This window comes from Protobothrops mucrosquamatus, unplaced genomic scaffold, assembly GCF_001527695.2.
Source record: "Protobothrops mucrosquamatus isolate PMUCROS unplaced genomic scaffold, P.Mucros_1.0 scaffold991, whole genome shotgun sequence".
Taxonomy (NCBI): domain Eukaryota; kingdom Metazoa; phylum Chordata; class Lepidosauria; order Squamata; family Viperidae; genus Protobothrops; species Protobothrops mucrosquamatus.
In genome coordinates this window covers 206,207-232,487 of record NW_015387230.1, presented here as the reverse complement: position 1 = coordinate 232,487, position 26,281 = coordinate 206,207, and the positions used below count along the sequence as shown (strand labels likewise).

General features: G+C 37.6%; 1 protein-coding gene across 1 annotated transcript in view; it reads left to right on the top strand.

Annotated features, from left to right (window-relative positions):
* Positions 1-24,832, top strand: part of MED23 (mediator complex subunit 23) — a 53,517-nt gene extending 28,685 nt beyond the window's left edge. Inside the window, exons 12-30 of the mRNA XM_015819802.1 lie at positions 2,079-2,279; positions 4,077-4,220; positions 5,019-5,164; positions 6,325-6,570; positions 7,064-7,206; positions 9,248-9,422; positions 11,066-11,229; positions 11,693-11,817; positions 12,715-12,920; positions 13,837-14,017; positions 14,838-15,008; positions 15,396-15,612; positions 17,242-17,478; positions 18,299-18,464; positions 18,999-19,071; positions 21,111-21,325; positions 21,720-21,840; positions 23,069-23,200; positions 23,912-24,832. Of these exons, the coding sequence (XP_015675288.1) occupies positions 2,079-2,279; positions 4,077-4,220; positions 5,019-5,164; positions 6,325-6,570; positions 7,064-7,206; positions 9,248-9,422; positions 11,066-11,229; positions 11,693-11,817; positions 12,715-12,920; positions 13,837-14,017; positions 14,838-15,008; positions 15,396-15,612; positions 17,242-17,478; positions 18,299-18,464; positions 18,999-19,071; positions 21,111-21,325; positions 21,720-21,840; positions 23,069-23,200; positions 23,912-24,082 (3,234 nt within the window). The 3' untranslated portion in view covers positions 24,083-24,832. The remainder of the gene's footprint in view (positions 1-2,078; positions 2,280-4,076; positions 4,221-5,018; positions 5,165-6,324; positions 6,571-7,063; positions 7,207-9,247; positions 9,423-11,065; positions 11,230-11,692; positions 11,818-12,714; positions 12,921-13,836; positions 14,018-14,837; positions 15,009-15,395; positions 15,613-17,241; positions 17,479-18,298; positions 18,465-18,998; positions 19,072-21,110; positions 21,326-21,719; positions 21,841-23,068; positions 23,201-23,911) is intronic.
* The last annotated feature ends 1,449 nt before the right edge of the window (positions 24,833-26,281 follow it).

The window sequence follows — 26,281 nt, the reverse complement described above, 5'->3', positions numbered from 1 at the left end:
AGTTGTGATGATGGCATTGTGATTTTAAAAAAAGAGTCAGAAGCAACTAATGCTTTCTTTTTGATTAGAGTTCTTCTGTTTTTAAGCATGTTTCAAGAAAGCTCAGCTAGAATTGTAGCTTGGGGCAGTTTTGAGCTGGCAAAGAGCATGTGGAAGAGAGAGTGCTGTTCTTCGATTTTGTCCAAATTTTTTGCCATTCTTGCATTCTATTGTTTAATTGGAAAGCATAATCCCTTTTTCATGGCAAAAAGCTACCCCCTCTGATTTAGGCTAAATATCTCTTTTCAAGGTAGTTCTTTTTTTTTTAATTCAGAGAAGTATCGCAGGCTATCGGTTAGTCAAAGGAAAATTCATTAGGAGGAGTGCTAAAATGTTTTGAGTTAAATCATATTTGGATCCTGTGGCAAATTTTTTTTCCAAAAAGGAAAACAACCCCCAAATTGCTTTTTTTTTTTTTTTGCCTCTAGAAAGGGACGCAGCATTTTCATGATTAGATTCCAAACAGCTCCATATCTTTTCTGTATGGTCTCTTTAAGATAATATATTTTCCTTCCTGCTAAAGCTGTGTTATGTTACAGGTCCATAATGCAAAACCAATATTCTTTGAGTTTAAAAAAAAAAAGAAAAAACTCAGAAATGGCTCACGTTAGTTTTATGGCAGTATCAGAGAATCCGTGAATCCTCCCAATTACTTACTTCTAAAAATTACAGTCTTAGCTGTATTTTATAAAGTTCCCATCCGGACTGTCCAAGTACAAAGTTTAATTTGTCATGTGCCATTTAGACATGAGAACTATAAATTATAAAACTATAAATTATATCAGGAATAATCTAAACCCAAGTGTTAGGTGTAGACTATAGAGAATCAAGCCAAGACTCAAATGTCCAGATAAATCTAAACAGTACAATGCAAGGCAAGGCTGCAACAGGCTTTTAGTCCACCACTGGCTATTTCAGTGGAACGCTTCTTACATAATGCTCAATTTCCTTCTCAATCCTAGTAAGGCTGTTTGGGAATAACATGAAGTGTTACAAAGCAGAATTGAATGAGTAGAGTGATTACATTGACATGCCAAGCCATATGGAGTTTTATGAAGAGGAAATAAGCAGCAAGAAGCCTGAGGCTCAGTCTCTCCTTTTTATGTCCTCTATACAGGAAAGATTTAGAACTTCTCCACTGGTTTGCCATATGGCCCAGACCTAGCACTGCTTTAAACTGGAGCGTTGGCTACTTTCAGCAAACCAATTTCTCAAATCACTTTTGGATGGCTTGAAACTAATTATGCGAACCACAGTTATTTGGGCAACATGACAGGCTCCAGTTAAATAAAAAAAAAGAGGCTTCCAGATTATGTATAGCATTAATGAAGGAGTGCAAAGTGCATCTTGGAGATTACTAAGGCTTATTCCTCCTCTTTCGCTTATCTCCTGTGTCTGGCTTAGCAGGATCCATGAATGCTATCAATTTGTCCATGGGTAACATCAAACTACATGCATACTAATATGTAGGTAGAAGCACCTTGTCTTTTTCCCCCCCTCTAATCCATTCTATTTAAATTACTGAGTTGTGGCAAATGAAGTCTGAATAAGGAGGAGGACATATGTTTGATATCCCTCCCAGGTTCTGTAAATTAACTTCAAATCATGCTTAATTACTTATACATAAAATAAAAAGCTCATAGGGTAAAAAGGAAGGAACAGAAAAGCATAGTCTGTATGGTAAATGGAAATTTGTTTTACTTAAATTATTTGAGTTTTTCAATTATTAGGAATAGGGAAGTCAAATCAATTGCAACATTGTTCCATATTCCTAGATTTGTTAATCAAAATGCATCATGGAACTGTATTCTCATAAACAGTCCTTTCAATCAATTCCATAGAGAAGTAGCTTGGTAAATCGGCATAATAAGTAGAGTATGGTGTAAAGTGACCTGTAACATCAGACAGTTTTAATGCGTTGGCTTACCTTGTAAATTTTTATGTTGAAAGCTCATGTCATGCTTCTCAATTTACTAAAGTAAAGAGAGAAAAAGATGAATGCTAGTTTTTGGAATGTTGTATCTGATTTCTACTTGCAGCACAAACAGCGATGTCCTGTGCTGGAGGACCAGTTGGTCGATTTGGTGGTATATGCCATGGAGCGCTCAGAGACAGAGGAGAAATTTGATGATGGTGGAACCAGCCAGTTGCTGTGGCAGCATCTCTCCAGTCAGCTTATCTTCTTTGTACTTTTTCAGTTTGCAAGCTTCCCTCACATGGTCCTCTCTCTGCATCAGAAGGTAGGTTTTCAGTAGCAAGATCAAATGGATGACTATTTTCCAAGTTTTTAAAAAACTGTCTCACGCTTACACATATTATTGTATCTCGTTGACTCTTCCGTTTTGGCACCAGTTAGTTTGGTAAGTGGGTACCTAGAGATCTTCAGCATTATGACATTACATACAAGCATTGACAAAATCCAACAATGATTATTTTAACAGTAAAGATTAACATCAGGTATTCATAGCAGGTTGGGAAGTGTTTGGTACATCACCTACCAGTGTTTCCCCGAAAATAAGACCAGGTCTTATATATGTGTATGTTTGGTACATCACCTACCCAAAAGACCCAATAGATCTTATTTTCGGGGATATCATATTTTTCCCATGTACAGCAGGTGGAAAGCGCAGGGGGGGCAGGGCAGGACAATGTGCGGTACAAACAGCATGGCGTAGCCTGCGCATGGGGTGGAGATGCAGCGCTTCAAAGCATGGCGGCAATTAGGCCAACCTCGGAGTGTGGGGGCGGACCAACTATCAGTAGGAGAGAGTTCATTGTACACATCTTGTACTTTGACAATAAAGGTTGATTTGATTCAGGCGGGGGGACGCACGTGCCCTTCCTGTGCCAGACCGACCCCTGCAGCCCTGGGTCGCAGTGGGAAGAACACCGAGGCAGGGGTAGCCAGGTTGACGCTCCTCCGGGCGAAGTGGGGGGCTTTTGCCCTGGGGATGCTGGGGGGTTGCTTTCCTGGCCCGGCTCGCCTGAGAGGTGAGCTGGGAAGCGGCAGCCCAGGGCCAAAGCGCCCATGGAACCCCAGAGGGTTGGGGAGGGTGCTGAAGTGAGTGGGCATACTGCCAACAGCGCCAGTGCCGGATCACCCTTCCCTGCCAGAGCCAGAGTGCCATCACATTTCAATAGATGCCAGCCTTATCCTTTGGCAGGTCTGGGCAGTGGCTGGAAAGAGATGGGCCCGTTTCAGGGCCTGGAGCCCTTGGGGGGGGGATTGCCTTGCCACTGCTTTCCAGCTCCATCGCATTTCTCTGGCACTATGGAGCTGGAGAGCTTGGCGCACCAACCTCTCTTCTGCAAAGCGTTCCTTCACTAACCTGCTTTCCAGCTCGGTTGCGTTTCTCCGCCGCCGCATGCAGGGAAACAAATGAAGTTTGTGGGACTTAAAACAAAAGTTCAATTAGACCTTCCAACTTCACGAGATCTTTTTTTTTTTTTTTTGCAAGAAGTTGGAAAGTCTGGTTAATTTTTTTTTCACTCCCCCCTAAGCTCCCAAATGGCAGAGGGACCGGGTAAGGGGACTGAGCTTCCCCCGCCCATCATCTGCAGCACGGCAGTCTGACTTGGGAGGGGAATGAAAGGGAAGAGGTGGACGGGCAGTCGAGTCATTGAACGGGCGTGGGGAGGTTGCCGAGCGGGGACTGGCCTAGCTGCAGGGGTCCTGGGATGGGGCACATGGGGCAGTTCCTTCCACCACCTGCCTCGCCTCACCTCGTGGTGGTGGCGCGTGCCCTCCTGTCCCATTGTGGCTGCGAGCAACCAGATGGTGGGACGGAGTGGGACGGGTTTTAACTAGGGCTTCAAAAAAATGTGATGCTTTTGGCTGAGTATGGAATGATAATTTTTTTTCCAGTTTTTAATATTGAACTGCCTAGAATCAGAACAATTGGTGTTACATAAATGTTGGCAAATAACTTGTTGAGGAAAGCATCTTTGCAAGTGTCTAAATGTATCATTTTTAGAAACTTGTAAGAGTTTACTTAGGTGTATGTATTTGGTATTCATGGACTTTCTTTGTCTTATAGTTGGCAGGACGAGGCCTGATCAAAGGCAGAGACCATTTGATGTGGGTGTTACTACAGTTCATCTCGGGAAGCATTCAGAAAAATGCATTAGGCGATTTTCTTCCTGTTATGAAGCTCTTTGACCTCCTCTACCCTGAGAAGGAAGTGAGTCGCCATTTAAAATATTTTTACTATTATTAATTTTGCTTCAGTTTTAACTGATATCCAAGGGATAAAACCAGTCCTTTCCCCAAATGGGATTATTTGGCAAAGAGGAGCCTGATGTTTTTTGGACATCGGGTATTGTTGGTCTAAAATCTCATCCCTTGAGGTTTTTATCTTATACTTCTTATACTTCATTTTTACAACCCTGAAAAGTGTATATATAATTATATATAATATTGACACAACAAACACTTTTAAAGATGGTCATAAGTAATGGGCATTATATGAGACTATTTTTGAGAATGATTTACGACTTCAGATGTGATAGCCAGGTTCATATCTGAAAATGCTGTTAGATTGTTGCCTCGTGCAGGGAATGAAGGAATAGAATACTTTTCAAGATCTCCCACTAGTTAATAGAATTTACAAAGAAGATAGAGTTAATATTTCTGAGTGTGCTTCTTGTCTGATGACCTAGCAAGGCTAGCAACATAGTTCAGTGGTTTATTCCAAAGAGTAGAAACTAGATTAGAAGAAGACTCTCAAAGATAAAGTAGCCAACCTGACATTTGGCAAAATTAAGCAATTCTGATTGCATGGTCAAGTTGAAAAAAAGAGAAAACGTGAAGGTGAGTATTAGCAGATTGAATTGGTAACGGGTTTTAAGAGATAGTTACCTCAACAGATACAACAGGTCCCTGAAAATGTAGTTACTCTGTTTCTAAATTTTGATTCACCATATCTATTTGCTGAATGATAATGGAATATAATTCAACATCATGTTCCTCTTTCCCTTAGTGCATTCCTGTGCCTGATATCAACAAACCGCAGTCAACCCATGCTTTTGCAATGACCTGTATCTGGATACATCTGAACAGAAAGGCTCACAGTGACAATTCTAAACTACAGATTCCAATTCCTCATTCTCTCAAGCTCCATCACGAGTAATTATGTTTTGTAAAGTCCTTTTCAATCATAATCATCCTGGAATCTCTGAAAAGAGGATGAACAATGATACCCACACCAAAGAAGTATATATTTTCACTTTTACATTAAATGGTATACCAAATCCTGTAACTACAGAGCATCAGAAATGCATGCTTAAAATCAGGAAACATAAATCCTGACTTTAAAAAACAACAACATTATCACATGATAACATTTGAAACCAGTACTGCGGTAAAATTTCAGGATGACAAAACAGTCTTGAGAGCTAAAAGACCAATAAAAATAGAACAATTTCTACTAAACAAAAGAAGGAAGGAAATAGCCATCCTTGAGATTGCAGTTTCAAGAAACTCAGGAATGAAGCTTATCTAACTTCCTAGTAGCTGTTCTGTGTTTTATAATAAAGATGGGCAATCTGACTTATTTTAAAGGGCTTTTGAAGCCGTGGAAGGTATAAGGTATATTATAACTTATTTGTAACACTGCAGATGAATTGGGTTTTTTTCTGTGATTATTATTACAAATATATCATTTTATGGGGTTTTAAAGGCAACTTTTCTGCCCTATTTGTTCGGTTTTGTGAGGATTTTTATTTTCATTTTTTATAATTAAAAATGGTAAATGTATTCAGCCTAGCAAAAGTTTGATAATCCCATTTTGCTTATTGGCAAGGTAGAGACATTGGAAAAGTGCTGCTAAATTTTGGCATCTCAAAATTTTTTGAGTCGTTTCCCTATTTGCCTAAACAAATTACTTGGAGTAAATCAGAGAGAAATTAGTCCAGTACCCACTCAAGTCATCTCTTCTTACCTCATGGCCTAAAGAGCAACTATGTAGAATTAGGCCATGAGGTAAGAAGAGATGACTTGAGTGGGTGCTGGACTACCACTCAAGTCATCTCTTCTTACCTCATGGCCTAATTCTACATAGTTGCTCTTTAGGCCATGAGGTAAGAAGAGATGACTTGAGTGGGTACTGGACTAATTTCTCTCTGATTTACTCCAAGTAGTGTCTGTCTTATTCTCCAGAAAAAGTTGATGTCCCTATGAGTCTAATATACCATTATCACATATACATTTTTTATGGTTAGTGTGTATTAGATCTTTTGCACATAAACAGGTTTCTCCCATTCACTTAAGTATCTTTGGGTATCCAGGTTCTTGCAACAGAGTCTAAGGAATAAAAGTCTTCACATGAACGACTACAAGATTGCCTTGCTGTGCAATGCTTATTCCACTAATTCAGAATGCTTTACGTTACCCATGGGCGTTCTGGTGGAAACCATTTATGGGAACGGGAACATGAGAATACCTCTCCCAGGAACCAACTGCATGGCTTCAGGCTCAATCACACCACTGCCAATGAACCTCTTGGACTCCCTTACAGTTCATGCCAAAATGAGGTAAAATATAATCAGTAACAACAGTGGATGCATTTGCCTGACATGTTAAACCACCCTGGGTGTTTATTTTTATTCAATTATTAAATTGAAATACCTTATAAAGGCCATAAGATCTCCATGATTTCAACTGGATTGGGCAGTTAGCATGATTGTGTGGGCCCTCCTTAATCCTGGCCTTGCCAGTTTTTTCATGATTCTGATGGGCTTCTTTGTGATTAAGCATCCAAGCCTTAACTACAGTTTGAAACCCAACAAGTAACTATGATTTTGAATTCTGGTTAGTGCCAATCAAAACTGGTGGCTGCTCTGTATTGTGACATGCTGAATTTCAGAGGGGTTGCCAATCATGACTGAGCAGTCATTGGAATACTAAGAAACCGATGTACAGCTTCACTGTTACGTTAACGCAGACATAACTGCTTTTCCTGAATCCAAGAGTCCTAATTTTAAGAATTTGTTATGGAAAATAATACCTCCTCCTTCTTTTTTCCAGCCTTATTCACAGCATCGCCACCAGGGTAATAAAACTGGCCCATGCAAAGACTAGCTTGGCCTTAGCTCCAGCTCTTGTGGAAACATACAGCCGTCTGCTGGTTTACATGGAAATAGAATCCTTGGGCATCAAAGGTTTTATCAGTAAGAAAACTTCATTAATTAATATTCTTTTGGACCACAAATTTTTAAGAACCTAAATTCCAAATTGCTTAGAATCATCAGCAGTTGTAATGATCTGTAGAATGTCCTTGAGAGACAGAAGGAGGATAAGAGTCTTCTTAATTTTTTTTCTTCATTTTTTTTTTGTTTTAAGATATGAGAAATGTAAAATTGCTGGGATGGCTTGTATGAGAAAAAAAGACTTAAATATTTAAGTGTAATTAACTCTTTAAGAAAATCTTAACGGGTAAAAATATTTTTGAACATTGTGGGGAAAACAGATTTAAATAAGAACTTTAAAAACAGGATCTATGACAAGGTGATTAAAATGATTCATTAGAAAAGAAGCTTCATATTGATGTGGTTGTTACTTGTACAAATGCTAGAAAAATGTTCATATTCAATTGTTATCTATTAAAATACTAAGAAATGTACTAATTTAAGGTTGATAAAAGGGAATATTATTGGAAGAAGAGAAAATCAAGGAAAGCTACTATGTAGAGTATGGAATTATAGAAACCAATTGTTATTGATTCTTTGTAAATATAAACCCGGACAACACGCTGTTTACCAAATATTAATGGTGATTATGTTAAAAAAATTAATAAAATATATATATATATTTTAAAAGAGTCAGATAAGAGACAGCTTAGTCTGCAGAAAGAATGGGGGCATGGTAAACATTTCAGAAAGGGCCCTTCCTAATTTCTTGGACTGAAAAGGCAAGGGGGTAGGGGAGAGATATATTTTCAGACTTGCAAGATTTGATGTCAACGTTTCAAGGTAGTCCAGAAAGAAGATGAGTATTAACATTAACATTTATTGTAAGGTTACAATAACGGAATCCTGCAAGACTTCTTTCCCCTAGTTGCTTCTTTGCATATTATAATATCAAAGAAATCATTCCTTAACGCTATGCAATAATCTAAAGAATATGGGGTATTATGTCTGATGAGAGACTTGGTCTCTCAGGAGAAAAGTCTGCCTGTTCTCACGTTACTTGATGCCAATCAATCTATAACCTTCTAGAAATTGATTGATTATAGCCTCTACAATCTGACCATTGGCCATATTAGCTAAAAAATGATGGAAGAAAATACACTTATTTTGTGATATAAGTATCTTTGAGTGAAACTGAAATTTATCCTTTCAAAATCTAAGTCCACCAGAGACAATATTTATATTATATTGTATATTCTATTAATGTTTTTATGATTTCTGTCTCTCCGAAATTTCAGATAAAATGTTTAAAACCTTGAAAACTGTAAATAGCCTTGGTAGATCATTTAGAGTGAGAATGATTGGCCCAAGGTTAATTTGTGATTGGCCTTATTCATACATAATAGGCTATAATTTCAGAAGAATGATCTGAGGAATAAATCACAATAAACTGAATTCATGCCTCTTTAACCATAATATTATATACAATTCACAATATTCATCTCACCTGCTAAATTGATTCTGCCATCAAGTCATTTTCGATTCCTAGTGACTACATAGATTTTTTCCACAATGATGTATCTTTAACCTCTTTTTTTAAATTCTCCCAGTGGTACGCTCATCACCCCTGTAATTGAGTCACTCTTTAAATTACAGTTAAGCATAATACATTTTGTCATAGTGCAGTTTGTGAACCCGACCAATTTTTTTTTTTTTGGCTTAGATTGATATCTGAAGCTACTCTACAATGACCTGATGTAGTCCCCTTGTTTTTCTTCACATTGTATGAATCTTTGGCCTTTTACTAAAGACCTGTCCTTTAAATGGGATCTTTTAAGCTTGTGTGTAATGGAGTGGTGACTTAATAAACACTGTGACATTCTTATTTGTATAGTAATAATATGCCTGTAAAAATGAGCCTCCTGCTTTTCAGATTTTTCTATATAGCACTAGTATTTTACTGCAAAGAATATTGAGTTGAGAATTGTTTGTAAATGTAAGAATCTGGGTGGATTTATGCTTCCAATTAATTTCTCTTAATTTTTCACTAGAAAATAATTGGCAGGACTTCTTTTCTTCTCAGGTCAACTGCTGCCTACAGTTTTTAAGTCTCATGCTTGGGGGATCTTGCATACCCTGTTGGAGATGTTCAGCTATCGCATGCACCACATACAGCCTCATTACAGAGTCCAGCTTCTGAGTAATCTGCATTCTCTAGCTGCCTTTCCACAGACCAATCAAAACCAGCTTCATTTGTGGTAATAGTATTTTCAGCAAATCATCATTTTTGCTTTAGAGACACTAGGCTTGTCAGGAAATCATAGGAGAATAAAATGGAACAAAATCCATGCATTTAAGTTATGACAGTCCTGCTAATTTACACAAAATGGGAACTTCGGGGGGGGGGAATGTTTGATAGCAGTCCATATAGACTTGGAGGTTAGTGTGCCTGCTGCCCACTGCCTATGAAATGGAGCTACCTTCCCTTCCGTTCAGATTTAGGAACCATGAAGGATTCAGTGGGAAAGTGAGGAAGATAGTTGTATTACATAACTGGAAGTCAGTTGAGTAACTGTCAGCACTTGCTTAGAGTTAAATGATGGTGAACAGCACTCAAGAGGGGTTGAGCTTAGTTCTCTTGTGACCATGTAGGGATTCTAGGCTGACTCCCCTTTTAACTCCACTCCTAGATTCTGCCATTTCTTCTACAGCTTTACAAATCAGAACAAACTTGAGCATTTCTCCTCCACCTCCCATGCTTCTTCATTTTATTGGGCCTTGTGTAAGATTGAGTACTTAAAAAGGGCGGAGGGGGGAGCTGAAACATGGTCCACAGAACAAATCGTAATAAACTCATTTAAACAATGCCAAGCCATATTAATGATCATTTCAAAAGGCTATGCATTACATTGTAGGAAAAGATTTAAGACCTCAATTTGAGTTTTAGCAATTAGTGATTTTAAGCATTCTTCTGGATTCAATGTGGTACGTACATTGAAATAATAACTGTGTCACCTGTGAACAATACAATTGTGGTTTAATTAAACCACAGCTTTACTATTTTTAGTTGCAATTGCCTGATCAAGAACTTAAACCTCAGTTGCAATTTTGCTTCCTGGTTTTACCACCAATTCCAATTTCATCTGATGATTTAATTGAATAATAGGCTTAAGTTCCAAGGAAGGAAGTGAAGAGACAAGCAAACATTTTGTTTTTTTCTGTGATTTAGTAAGCAGTGAATTGTTTTGAGAAATAAATTCAATCATTTAGATGCACAGATACATTCTGGATTTCCTTCCTTAAGGTAGCCACTGGGTTTTTAGGAGGTTATTATAAGGGGTGGCCTTTATTGGGATGAGATAGAATCAACTTTCCATTTCATCTTCAGTGCAGCTCTATCTTGGGGATGGGATTATTTTGCTTTATTGTTTGATAAATTGCACCTTTTCATTTCATCTGACTCCTTGCAGATTATAATTTAAAAAATGTATCCATGAATTCAATCTGAGTTGTTTCAAGCAAAATGTACCTGAAATTAATTGGTTTGTGATTTTAGTTAGAAGTTAAAATATTTACTGTTATCTCCAGAGCCCCTGTTAAAGACTAAACTTACTTGCAGCATTTCTAAGCTACTTGAAATATACACGTATATATTCACAATGCTAGACGATAATAAAAAATAAGGTTACAAATCCAAATAGTGCTGGATTGATTACATCTCCTGTTTACTTCTTTGATGTAATGTCTTCAGGAGTCAATGCATTTCACCAATCTACAATTTAACCATGTGGGAAATGTGGCTTGTGCAATTTTAGAATACAATTCATTGAAACTAGGTGTTTTCTACTTCAATTTTCTGTAATTAGCATAACATATCCTGAAGAGTGTATTCTTTTTATAGTGTGGAAAGCACAGCACTGCGGCTGATTACTGCCTTGGGCAGTTCTGAGGTCCAGCCACAATTTACTCGATTCCTTAATGAGCCCAAAACCGTGCTTTCAGCAGAATCGGAGGAACTGAACAGAGCACTCATTTTGACTCTAGCAAGAGCAACACACGTCACAGGTAACAATTCCAGATTTTCATGGATCCTACTTAGAAAATAGAAATGGTTAGAACTGTGCTAATTTTTTAAAGTATCTTAAATGTTATTGTTCTTGATTTACCTCTACTGTTAAGACTTCTCAGATTAAACATGCAGATGTTTTATCTTGATATGACATGTAGATTCTAATGTAGGATAATATTCCATTTAGAAATTGTATGAAGTCCATTCCTCTTGCAGCGACTTCAGGAATAGTTGGCTTAATCAGTGTAGTTCTGATTAGAATCAACCATATGGTACTAGGACTTGGGCTGTTCACAGATTGAGTAATCATTTAATGAAGCATAGCAGAAGTGAAGAACTGTAATTAAGAGCAACTGAAGGAATGCAAACAGAATTACTGGATGATGATAGTATTCGTTAATCCAGTTGTGTTTGCTTTGATTTTTTGAATAGTCGGTTATGTTTATCTTTCTGTTTTAGATTTTTTCACAGGTTCAGATTCCATTCAGGGGACTTGGTGCAAAGATATCCTGCAGACTATCATGAGCTTTACTCCCCATAACTGGGCAACCCATACTTTGAGTTGTTTCCCAGCTCCTCTGCAGGTAATAGCTTAGCTTAAATCTTTCTTTCTCAATCTTGGCAAGTTTAAGATATGTATACTTCCACTCTCAGATTGCCCAACCAATTCTGAGAGTTGAAGTTCACATATTTTAAATTTGCAAAGTTTGAGAAGCATTGGGTTCAATAATCTATGTATGTCTTGAAAGATGATAATTATATTCTTGTGTAAAATTTGCTTCAAGCTAAATATTGTTTCCATCTGTTGTGTTTGTCTGTTTTTTCCTCCATTTCTACATTAACCTTATCTTTTTAGAAATTTGTACAAAAACTCACGCTTTTGTTACAAAACTCACATTTATAAACATACTCTATTGTCATTAACTTTGAATTAAATTACAGTACTATAAGGTTGAATCTCATAATTATAAGAGACAATAATATAATCTTACAGTTATAAGATTCAATCTTATAATTGCATTGAATTGCAATTTCAGTATCATCTTCAGGTGTTCCAGTTCTGATGACTACTTAAAAAAAAAGATATGTCATGATGGGTTTTGTATATTTATGTTGTAGAGCTCTTCTTAGTTTTAAATATTTTTAACTTATTAAGAGTTTTAAAGCACATACACACATGCACACACAGTCATACACTAATGATTGATTATATTCCACAAGTCAGCACTGATTCTTAGCAATTACCTAAGAGGATGTCAAATTTATGTTTATCTTTGTCTATCAAGAAGATGAAAGTTAGAATTAAATTGCCCAAAATGGAATTTGGTAAAATTGTGCCATAGATAGAGAAGAGAGTTGGTCATAATTTAGGAGCCTGGTAGGAAAACTGAATTATGAAATTGGAGTGGCCTCACAGAACGTAATACATTTTCGATAAAAATGAACTTTGTTTTAGTGACTACTAACTTGTTTTATTTCAGGCATTCTTCAAGCAGAACAATGTGCCTCAAGAGAGCCGGTTTAACCTAAAAAAAAATGTGGAAGAGGAATACCGAAAGTGGAAATCCATGTCAATTGAAAATGATATCATCACCCATTTTTCTATGCAAGGCTCCCCTCCTCTCTTCCTGTGTCTCCTCTGGAAAATGCTCTTAGAAACCGATCACATTAACCAAATTGGTTATCGGTATGATTTAAAAGATTTGATTATTGTTTATATCATGGCACTATAAAGCAAAATGGAATAATACTTGGGACACTGTGGACATAGAGAACATTTTCTGCATAGTGGCCGTTCATTTGAAATAACACGTGTTTTGTTTTCTAAAGCAAAATACTGAGCAAGTTTGGGGTGCACTTTTCTTGTAATGCATTACAGGTAGTCCTTGACTTACAGCCATTCGTTTAGTGACCTTTCAGAGTTAGAATGGCACTGGAAAAAAAATGACTTACTACAATTTTTCATACTCACGACCGTTGCAGCATCCCCATAGTCATGTGATCAAAATTGGGCATGTATTTATGACCGTTGCAATGTCTTGGGGTCATGTGATCATTTTTTGCGGACCTTCTGACAAACAGAGTCAATGGAGAAGCTAGATTTCACTCAACAACTGTGTTACTAACTTAGCAACTGCAGTGATTCACTTAACACTGTGGCAAGAAAGGTCCATGAGGCAAATGAGGCAAAACTGAAGAACTGTCTTGCTTAACAACAGAAGAGTTGGGCTCAATTGTGGTCGTAAGTCAAGGACTGCCTGTAATTGAACGCATTAAACAGATTGCTAGTCGTATGATCAAAGTGGACTTTTATAACCGGTGCTTTCATTGCAAAGCAACACAGAGTGTGCTTCTGTCAACAGCCTTGGGGAAAAAATCCATTTAGAAATCGAAGAATCCCGACTCTCCATTTTACAATATTGTTTCATCAAAATCTGGTTTATTTGTACAAATTTCAATCTGTAGAACCTTCTAAGAGTGGAACTTTAAAAGCTGGTTACTTGATAACACAGCCTTTCAAGGAGGGGGAGGGGAAATTAGAAATTAGAAATATTCCTGTAAGTATTTTGTATGTCATATTATACTTCTCTCTCCTACTTTAGAGTACTAGAAAGAATTGGAGCCAGAGCCCTGGTTGCTCATGTCAGGACATTTGCAGATTTCCTGGTCTATGAATTTTCTACCTCAGCTGGGGGCCAGCAGCTCAACAAATGTATTGAAATTCTTAATGACATGGTGTGGAAGTACAACATTGTGACATTGGATCGGTTGATACTGTGTTTGGTAAGGAATGCTGAGAGAGAAGTTGCCATTATCTGTTCAGAGTTTTGTCAGATATTATGATCACAATATTGCTTTCAAAGACTTTGCAAAATTTCGTGGATCCCAAAAACACTGCTAAAATGTCATTGAAAGGGGATCTACTGGAACAGTAGACATTCAGAGATAAGCTGATAAGAACCAGTTGGGTCTAAGTCAGGGGTAGGCAACCTTGGCTCTTTTATGACTCATGGACTTCAACTCCCAGAATTCCTGAGTCAGCTATGCTGACTCAGGAATTCTGGGAGTTGAAGTCCATGAGTCATAAAAGAGCCGAGGTTGCCTACCCCTGGTCTAAGTAATACAGCGTTGCTGTACAAGCAGGCAATTAAAAATTTTGGTATCAGAATCACATAGGTTTCTGTAAATCTTGGTTGCCTCACCTCACTTCCTCAACTAGAAATGAATGGTGTTGGTGAATTGTATCATATTTTTATACATGATTATGGAAGGATTGAAATTAGTTCAAGTATTCATGTCAGTGGATTATCATGTCCTGTAGAGAAGGCTGTTTGATTCTTTGAAGGGTATTAAAAAAAATAATTTTAGAATTCCTTTCAACCACTATAAAGTGCATTCTTGAGAAACCCCTAGTTTTCTTGAACAGGTTTTTGGGTCAAAAAAAGAAATGTGGGAAGTTTTATATTTAACTGATTTTCAAATTCTTTTTTTTTTTTTACTTGAGCTATACTCCAGAGAAATTAGAAATATTCCTCTAGGTGTTTTATAGTGCTGCCTTGTAGTTCAACTTTGATTCATTTTTAAATTGTTATCATTATTTAAGGCAATGCGCAGTCATGAAGGCAATGAAGCCCAAGTGTGCTATTTCATTATTCAATTGCTCCTACTGAAACCCAATGACTTCCGAAACAGAGTGAGTGATTTTGTGAAGGAGAACTCTCCTGAGCATTGGCTACAGAATGACTGGCATACAAAACACATGAGCTACCACAAGGTACTTTTTGTTTGTCTTTTAATTGCCCTAAATAGCAGTGCTTCTACAACAAACAAATACACAACTGTTTTTCCGAGTGGCAGAAGATCATCTTGTTAGTGATGGAGCACATTTGAAGTGATAGTTAGGATTGACATACATTTTGCTGTTGTTGTTGTTGAGGGCTAATGTTCATGGTTGGCTAGGGAATTCTGGGAGTTGAAGTCCACAGATCTTAAAGTTACCAAGGTTGGACAACTCTGATGTAGGTGTTTGTGCCAGATATTTTCCCATTAAAATATGGATGTAAAGCATTAGAGGGAAATCTTATTCAAATGTGGGAAGAAAATAGAACATCAATAATGAAAGCTTATTAAACCCAGGCAAATAATTATTTTTTTCCCTCAGAAATACCCTGAAAAGCTGTATTTTGAAGGGTTAGCCGAGCAAGTCAATCCTCCTGTTCAAATCCAACCACAGTATTTACCAATTTACTTTGGGAACGTTTGCCTTCGCTTCCTGCCCGTGTTTGACATTGTGATTCACAGATTTCTGGAACTTTTACCAGTGTCCAAATCCTTGGAGACTCTGCTAGATCACTTAGGAGGCTTGTACAAATTTCATGGTGAGTTCTAATGAAAGTTGTTTTGCTACTGAATGTTACTGAATTGATAATAATATTGATTGATTGATAATAAATGTTCTCTGTAATTAAATTTTCTATTTATTTCATGATGTGTCTGAGTCTTATACCAACTGTGTTTGTCTTAAAAATGTGGTAGAGAAGTAATTGCACTGTCAGACTTGCTGCTGGAAAACTGTTTCTAGGAAGAATGGAAACTGCAGACAGACAAGCTTGTAAAGAATAATTGGGTCAGGATATATTGAGCAGTGGCAATGCAGCAGGTCTGAGAAGTAAGCCCTCATTAAAAATACTCAGGCATGTGAGTGCAGGGGTTAGTAGATGGATTCAGGGAGAGCTATCCTTTCTAGTCAAGAAAAAGAGAAGCCCTTGACTTCTGTTGAACTCTGTACAAGCATCAAATCTCTTGAAGTTGCAGGGAAACAGGTTTGAAATCTTTCAGTAATATGTTTGAGGAGATAAATGTGACACTGCATTGTGAGTATATTCTAATCCTAATAGCATGAACACACCTGTCCCCTCTCTTCCCTCTTTCTGATAACATTTTTTTTCAAAAAAAAAAATTAATTCTCCATGGTTTAAAATATTCAGATTGGTTTAAAATATTCAGATTGTGTGATCCAACAGCTTGAATTTTAGATCCATGCAAATTGGATTAAGTTGACAGAATTTATTACGCAAAATATAAAGGCTAAATGAATTTGTTATCTTTTAGGTTACAAGAATTTTATCAAAGACTGAGTGAAAGGTACATGGGAAAAAAATTCAATTGTCAGTTTTGTTAAATCTAAGAGCTAGAGCTTTCATGTGGTGCACTTCTAACAGTACATACATAGGTTGGAAGAAAGCAAACATATAATCTTAGTGGTTATTACAAAGGGACTATATGGAGCCTTGGATTGATTTTCCTCAGCATTGTTTAAGAAGTGTTTAAAATGGAAAATTATTTTACCAAATAGGCTGTCTAACTAAACAAGTCTTTTCACCTTGAAGATGTTTATTTATTTTGTTTATCAGAATTTTAAGATTGGGTGATTTTTGTGTCACATGAATCAATCGTCGAAGTTTTTAATTCTACCAGAGAATCAAGTTCCTGCACCATCTCCAAACATTTTGCATGCTGTTTTGATTTGTGTGACTTCAGTCTTCTAATAATCTGCAAATCGCGAGAAAGAACTCTTGTAAGCCACCACTCCACAAAACTTTTTCTTTCACTGCCATTTTTGTTTGTGAATGAAAAATAAATTTAATTTTCAGCTGGTCTTTTCCTCATGACGGGAGCATGTCTAGGCTATACATGTACAAAGAGGATAATAAAGGAATGTATATGAAGTCCATACAATTGTTGAATGAGATTCCCAGGTCTGGGAATGACATTTCAATATCCTTACTTCTTCTATAACTGGCAAACTGTACTAAATTATGCAAATCTGAAAAGAAAAGAAAAAGAATAGCATGTGAAGAATGTCAGTTTATATAATTTGAACAAAGCACAGATCATGTTCTTGGTGTGTGTGTGTGTGTGTGTGTGTGTGTGTGTATATCTTTATGGTAATCCAGATTGTAAAAAGTGCAAACACAGCTGCTTACTTAGGATTTGTTTCTTGGCAGATCGGCCAGTGACCTACCTCTACAATACCCTTCACTATTATGAGGGACATCTCCGAGAGCGAACCAACCTCAAACGGAAGCTTGTCCATGCCATCATTGGTTCCCTAAAGGACAACCGGCCATTAGGATGGTGTTTAAGTGATACTTATCTTAAATGCGCTATGAATCCACGAGAAGATAACCCATGGGTCCCCGATGATATGTATTACTGCAAACTAATTGGGAGGCTGGTGGATAATATCCTTTCTAAAATAATGAATGTATATAAAATAATAGTATATAGAACATTGGTTATTCTCTTTAAACTAGCTGTGCTGTTATTTCTGTAGCATTCAGTTATTAATAGTTCTCTGCCAATAGCATTCAGACTATCACTGCAAAATGAGAACAATATACAGTATGTGCAATTTCAATGTTTTGCCTCATCAGCGTTTACTAGGAAATAACTCCCAGTTAAGATAAGAACAATTGGCTTCCTAGCACAATGAGCACATTGCCTTATTTTAATAGGTAAGCTAAATTAAAAACAACAAAAAGAGCAAAGAATCAAATCTTTTAACTAGTTTACTTTTAAATTTTGGACCTGGGGAAGTTTATTCAAAATGTAATAACATATTGTGTTCTTTGGTAGGAAATACGTATGCTTAAGTAGCGTACGTGCACAATTATTAAAGCTGGTCAGAGCAGTTGAAAGGTGATTTGCAAATGTGAATGGACATGCCTTCTTTAAGCATTAGAGCAGGGGTGTCAAACTGCCGCCCCGCGGCCCGGATGCATCACGAAACTGCGCTCACCCCATTGCCGGCAATGGGGGAAAAACTCTGGTACGTCGCGCGACGTCACATGACGTCGCGAGTTTGACCTGTCTGCATTAGAGCATCCTTTAGAAAGCCTGCAGCTGCTTGAAAGGTCCTCCCCAATTGTATATATGTGTGTGTGTGTGTGTGCACAGCCTTTTTACCTTGCTGGCTGAAGAGCACCTGTTGGGTTTATGACATCATGTTTCAATACTTCTTTCCTATAAAATACAGTAGTTTATTAACTTAACTGCAATCACCGATGGCTGGTAAATCATCCAGTCCATTCCCAAACTGTGATTGGAGGTTCAATGAATTTCCTAATCCAGCTGCCCACGCCCTCCATGTGACCTGTGTTGAACTCATGGCTTTGGCTGTTCCGGGGAAGGATGTGGGCAATGACCTTCTGAACGTTGTTTTGAAAAGGTATGTATTTTTTTTTATAGAAATAATCCCAGTATTATGAAGCTAGAATATAGATTTTATTAGTTTAACATGATCAAAAGAGGAAAGGCTATTGAAGTTTATTTCGTTGATTTGTTTTTGAACAGTACAGACAGTCCTCAACTTACAACCATTTGTTTAGTGACTGAAAAAAGTTTAGTGACTGTTTTTTACACTTAACGACCATTGCAGTGTTCCTACGGTCATGTGATCAGACCTGGGGTCACGTGATCACCTTTTGCCACCTTCTGACAAGCGGAATTGATGGGCAAGCCAGATCCACTTAACAACCATGTTACTACCTTAACAACTGCAGGGATTCACTTAACAACTCTGGCAAGAAATGCCATAAAATGGAGCAAAATTCACTTAACAACTCTCTTGCTTAGCAACAGAAAATTTAGACTCAGTCGTGGTTGTAAGTTGAGAACTACCTGTATGCATAGCTTTACTGTCCCTGTGCCAGAATCCAGAGTGCCAAAACAGTGATTTTTTTCCCTCTCGTTTTCCTAACAGTCAGCCTCTGGTGCCCAGAGAAAATATCACCGCCTGGATGAATGCAATTGGGTTGGTTATCACCGCCTTACCTGTAAGTTATCTGGGGTTTAAAATTCCAATTAAATGAAGAAAAAGGCAGCTTAAGTTTTAAGTGCAAGAGTTCCAATTCCTATATATGAGAAATAGTTAGAAATTGGAACATGGGCTTTTTTTAAAAAAATTCTTTTTTGTTTTTGTTTTTTTTACTTTTTATTAAAAGCTTGTACAACATTTGGAATGTGAAGAATTAAAGTCAGCTTCTAGAGCAGGGGTAGGCAACCTTGGCTCTTTTATGACTCGTGGACTTCAACTCCCAGAATTCCTGAGCCAGTCATGCCGAGGGGAAAGGGAGAGGTTTCCAAGCTGAGCCATGCTGGCTCAGGAATTCTGGGAGTTGAAGTCCACAAGTCATAAAAGAGCCTAGGTTGCCTACCCCTGTTCTAGAGACTAGAAATGCAGCCTTTTATTTTCCTAGGACATACTTTGAAAAGCTGTCAAAGGTGGATTGCATGGCCTCATGGTCTTTTGAGGACAGGAGCTCTCTTCCCCCCCCCCCCATGGCAGGGCTCGGGTCTTGAACATGGGCTTGCTAACCTCCAACCCAGCATCCTTACCACACGAGCCATTATGCTCTGTCTCCAACTCCTGCTAGGGAGCCCCCAACAGGGCATCCCCCGGGCAGCGGTGATGTCATCGGCTAATTGTTTCAACCCGGAAGCACCTTGATGCTTCCAATACGCGTGCGATGCAATGCGATTGTCTTTTGAGAGAAATAAATTCTCCCCCCCCCCTTTTGAATCACGAATACATAATGATCACATTCCAGGTCGTTTGCGACTTACAACAGTTCACTTAGTGACCGTTCAAAGTTACAGTGGCACTGACTTATGACCATTATTCACATTTAACAACCGTTGCAGCATCCCCCATGATTTACATTTGGATGCGTGACAACTGACTCACATTTATGATGCTTGAAGTGTCCCGGGGTCACGTGCTCCCCTTTTGCAACCTTCTGACAAGCAAAGTCAATGGGGAGACCAGAGTCACTTAATAACCCTGTTACTAATTTAAGAACTGCAACGATTCATTTCGCAAATGTGGCGAGAAAAGTAGTAAAAGGGGGCAAAACTCACTTAACAAATTTCTCACTTAGCAATATAAAATTTGGGCTCCATTATAGTCGTTAAGTTGAGGACTACCTGTATTTGGTAGTACTTTGCAAATGCAAAGTACTGATAGGACAGTGGTGGTGAACCTATGGCACGCGTGCCAGAGGCGGCACTCAGAGCCCTCTCTGTGGGCACACATGCCATTGCCCCAGCCTCGCCTCCCCCACGACCCCCTCCTCACCAGCAGCCCCCCTGGAGGAGAGTCACCCCCGAGCGTGGCCCACACGGAGCAGGGCAGCCAAGGACATGGCAGCGTAGACAAGACTCTGTCCTCATGCCCCATCCCACACAGTTGATGCTGCAGGGTGCGGGCAGAGGGCGTGGCCGCCATGGCGCTGCTGGGCTGCCTGGGCAATCTGCAGTGGGCCCTGGAGGTGGTGAGTGGCCCTGCGGGCAGATGGGGTGGGGGACGGGGTGGGGGCGGAGCAGGGGGTGGAGCGGGGGCAGGGCCAGTTTTTGGCACTCAGTCTCTAAAAGGTTCGCTATCACTGTGATAGGATAAAGAAAGGGCCTGTGTTTATATCATATATTATGAGGTACATGTGGTTACATGCACACTCACTCTGTTAGAATTGTGAAGCATTAGATTGTACTCAAAGTATGCAGGATGTTTTCAGTCTTCAAAATTAGAACATTCCAAGAACTGTGGTTTGAAGATTGTGCTGTTTCATACATCTGTAGTGGATGCCCGCCTGGCTCTTCCCATAGATTCCACCCCTTTCTCTTGGTTTTTGAATCATGGCATTACTAGGAAATTGCCATATTGAGCTAGAAGGGACTGACAATTAGGCAGGTCATAGTATGTAGAAATGAATGTCTTCCTCATCTTGTGATTCAGGCTTCCATTTTAGGTTATACACATGCTAGCTCTCTCTCTCTCTCTCTAATCTTTGTTGTGCGTCTGGTTTTGTTTTCCAAGGAGCCCTACTGGATTGTCCTCCATGAACGGATTGTGAGTGTTATCAACAGTCCTAGTTTGACTTCAGAGACCGAATGGGTTGGGTATCCGTTCCAACTGTTTGACTTCACGGCTTGTCACCAGTCTTACTCTGAGATGTGCTGTAGCTACACCTTAGCATTGGCGCATGCTGTCTGGCACCATTCAAGCATTGGCCAGCTTTCCCTCATTCCAAAGTAGGTATCACTGGGTGATGTTTGCAATGGATGAATATCATCTTCAGTATTTTGCATGTGCTGTAGATCAAGGGGCATTCAAACTTGGCAAGTTTAAGACTTGTGGACTTCAACTCCCAGAATTCCTCAGCCAGCCCTGCTGGCTGAGGAATTCTGGGAGTTGAAGTCCACAAGTCTTAAAGTTGCCAAGTTTGAAGGCCTCTGCTGTATAGATAGATCACATATTCATATCAAGCTCCTATTAAGTACACTTAACGGTCAAATTTAATTATTTTTATCCCATGGCTATCGGTAATAATTGAGTCTTGATAGAATTTGGGAGCTTTCAAAAAACTATTTTCAGTTACTTTCATTTTTGAAGATTTAATTTATTATATCTTACAAAATATTACAGATTTCTCACTGAAGTACTGATACCAATAGTTAAGACTGAATTCCAGCTCCTTTATGTCTATCATCTTGTTGGCCCATTTCTACAGAGGTTCCAGCAAGAGAGGACCAGATGCATGCTAGAGGTAGGTTGCCATCCACAATTTTTTTTTAAAAAAAAATAGCTACACTGTTTAGATTTTGCAAAAGAATAAGTCGAAAATTTTCTGAAATGGACAAAATTCCCCTTTCCGAAGGGAAGTTTGAAACAAACTTACAGGATTTTTTTTATATAAACTTCCAAGAATAATTGACTTAGTGAAGAAGTATTTGTATTCTTTCACTATTTCTGCAGAGCTGTATTTTTCTGTGGCGGACTTCAACTGTATCTGCTCCTTTAGTGAAATAAAGCACTGTGATTTCTTAGTATATTTCCACTACGAAATTAATATCAGTCCATGTTATTTAAGTAAATTTAGGATATCTCAGGGGTCTCCTTTCTTTTTATTCTGGTATATTGCTGATTTAGTGACTTCGTATTGCATTTTTCCCAGGAACTCCATTTTGGCAGGGAAGCACAAATGCAGTTTTCATCAAGGCACAGTGCAAATAAAAACAAAAACAGGACCCTAGACTTCAGCATTCATTATCTCGTTTCTTCAAGCAGAACCAAAAAAGTTTAAAAACAAATTCTCAAGGATATTTTGGGAGTCAAAAAAAATTCACTGCACTTCAGCATAGATAGCTAAGCATAGTTGATTTCAAGCTCTCTCTGAAAACAGGGAAGAATTTTTGGGTGGATTTTTTTTACCTCAGCATTCAATTGCTAGCCAGCTGAGAATGCACAAAATGTTTGTTTAATTATATTTTACCATATTCGTAATAAAGTATTTTCACCCAAATACTCTTTTATAGACATGCATTGCCATAAAGAGATTTTATTTCCAAGACTAAGAATGCATATGCTGTTTTTGCTGCAGGTAGTTTGTTTTTTTAATCATCCAACCATTTTGATAATAACTTTTTAAAATAGAACTTTGATCTTTTATGGAATTATAACATCAGTACAACTGAAAAACATACAGAAGTCATTATGTTTTTCTTCTTCATTGATTACTTTTTTGTCATTTTGTCCTTTTCCTCCCATACCTGAGATATAAATACTAAATGTTTTATTATTTTTATTGTTGTCAATTTCTGAACAATTTTAAACAAAAGGAATGAAAAAAAAAAGAAAATAATACAATTGTAATATAAGTGTTAACTTTATAATACGAATGTTGGAATTTAAAAATAAATCAAATTTGAACTGACCCAATATGGGGAAAAAAATTATGTGTTTTCAGTACACTTTATGTTTGTATCTGGCAATAGATTGGAGTAGCTTTTTATGAAATGCTTCTGGAAGTGGATCAATGCAACGTGCATCTCAGCTACATGGATCCCATCTGTGATTTTCTATACCATGTGAAGTATATGTTTACTGGAGACAGCGTGAAGGACCAAGTAAGTGAATAGTAGTTCTGACAAGAAATAGCACTTTGGAGTAGAATTGAAGTTTGATTCACTTTCCCATCTGAGGTCAACAAACGAAAATTCCACAGCGGGCCTGCCCTGTGAATGAGAAGAAACCAACTGAACATTTTTCTTCCATTTTATACAGAAAGAAATATTAGATGCTTTGAATCAAGTGTGAAGCTTTTAACACTTGTTAATGAAATTTTCTCTTTTAAGTTTTTTTTTTTTAATATCCTGCCCTTTTAATGTCAATAGACCATTTTAATTAGAATAAGTGTTAATGACTTTCTGAAGACTCACTGCTATTATCTTCACCATATTGCCATTTAAACTGCTTCAGACTAAAAACCAACTTAAATTGAAAATGAGATAAGACTGCTAGCTGTTTGAGAACTGATATCAGAAATAAATGTTTGGGGGAATAAATGCATGATGGCGGTTTTAGAAGTGGGGTGGATGTTTGCATTTTATAATTTGTTAGACATTCTTCATCTTTTTTTCTCTGCCCCCCATTTTAAATATAGAATATAGCCCTTGGGTTTTATATTTGGCTATTATTGTCATCCTGATGCCTTAGAAATCTAATAAATACCCAAAACTCTGAGCCTTCAAGGACAAGCAGGATAAAAACCAAGCTAATACTAATAAACTGCATAATTTATACGGAGATTTCTTTCACCTTTTTTCTTTTTATTAAAGGTTGAGAAAATTATTTGCAATTTAAGGCCAGCTTTGAAACTTCGTCTGCGTTTCATACACATCAGCAAAATGGAGGCAGCTTCTGTTCCTCAACAGTCAATCAGCAACATTTCTCCAGCACCTCAGCCCAATCAGGTCCCAGTAAATGTTGCTTTGCCAGTGTCACAATAGAATAAAGGATGGAGCTTTGGGAGTTTTAATTTTACCCAGGATGAAACACCACTCAGTAATGCCTGCAGAACAATTCCCATTATATTCTTCCTGACCATATATTTGCTGCCTTTTTCGTGCTCAGAAGAACTCTAAGCAAAGGGAACTCTTAAGGATTATGAAAAGAGCAAATTGTTTCAATAACAGTTCTACCCATTTTTGCTTATTTTTCTTAATCACCGTTTAATTATTTTTATCATCAGTAAATCACCATTTGTTTTTAATCATATAAAAAAAAAAATAGGACATTGGTTTTACAGCCAGTTTTGGAAAAAGCTATGACAGTCAAAAACAAAGGCTATAACTCTCAATTGAATTTGATAAGGAATATAATCAACTAAAAATGAAGAATTATGAATCAAGAATATATGATTGTTGGGTGTGCATTCACTGGCAATGCTACAGAAAGTAAGATAATAAAAATATTAGTTCAAACTGCAAGTAATATATTCAGTTCATTCAGCAGGCTACTGACTTATGATTGTAATTATGTTTAAAATATGTATATTTCTACAAGTAGTGGGTACTTACTTAAATTTCCAGTGTTTGTATTTAGTATATTTTATTTTGGCTTTGTATTTATATTTTTTGGTTGAATTTTCTATTTTACTGAGGTCTTAATATAGGGGTGCATTTTATAGGGAAAGTTATGATTTGACAGCTGTTATTTGTAAAATATTGTTGAAGTTGGATAGAATTTGAAAAAAAGGATATAATAAATACTTTTTACAACTGATTTAAGTATTTTCATTAAAATTATTTAATATCAGTGCTGCTTACCTCAGTTTCCCAAATGCTGCAGAACTGCATTTCCCCAAACTGGAGTACACAAATTCAGAAGGTTTTTTTGTTCTAAAATCTCATCTTCCAATGAACATAAGGGATGGATATTTTTCTCCACAGCACATTGACGTTTATATAAATGTATGTAAGAGGAAAATCTCTCTGTTTATATTGTATTTTATGCTACATTTTTGTGTGAATGCTAAATAATTGACCTCAAACACCATCTGTAGTACAGCGAAGAATAACAAGTCTAATTATCTATCCACATATCTAGCCATATTAAAAATGAATTGATTTATCCCTGTATCAGGGGACACAGCAACAGCCAATGTAGATCCTTCTGTGTGAAGCTCCAAAACATATCTATTGCTGCAGCTGAGCTGGTTGTGGTGTTCATGTCCTTTAGTGCTTTGCCACAAGCTGGGCTGATCTCCATTACATATCCACAGCTTATAGCAACCCTGTAAAAATAAAGGGCAATTTTATCCTGATTTTAACAGCTCTAATCAAACACTCTTCAGAACTGGTGAAAGCATACCAGACATATTTAATTTGGATTTCTGCACTGTGAGGGATTGGAGTTGGTGGCCGAAATAACTCCTTCCAACTTGTGATTCGGAGACATGAAATCTGAGGGTCACAAAGAGTATAACTTCAAATGGTAATGGATAGACTAAATTAGCATCCCATTTTATTCTCTTCAAGGAAAGTTTCTGAATTTTTCTCTCTTCGCTGATTTCTCTCTTCATTTATTCTTGTCTTTTGTTCATTTGGATTGAAAAATCTCCTGCCATTAAAACTTTCCTTGATGCTTACAAAAATAAATATTTAAGTATACATGTACTGCACATAAAATAACGCATACGTCACATTCAAAAGCAATTACTCCGCTTGTTTTACAACGTTCCTCTGCAACATAGAGGCCCTTTCTCAAAGTCATTCCTCCAGGGACATAGAGCCAACAGAGTCCAAGCCATCAACATCAAAGCGGAACTGAATCGATCTCTCCTTCCTGAAGATAGAAACGGCTTTTGTGTAAAAGTCGTGGCTCCTTTGAAAAACTTTAAAATACTAATACGACAATTTTCTTCCTATACACAACCCAATGCTGGAAGCTTTGTGGGTGATTTATTTTTTTTGTATTCTTCCCTATTCCTGATCGTAACTCTTGTTTTCTCAGTGGCGGATTTAGTAGTTAGGAGGCCCGAGGCGCAAACAAATTGAGGCCCCCTCACGCTTGAAGAAAAACAATATTATGAAACTATGAACTTTATTTGGCAAATAACATTTTTTAATACCATACAAAAAAAATTAATTACAAGGGCATTTTTCTGGCTTTCGAATTGGCGAATTTATCAATTAGCAATTCAAAAT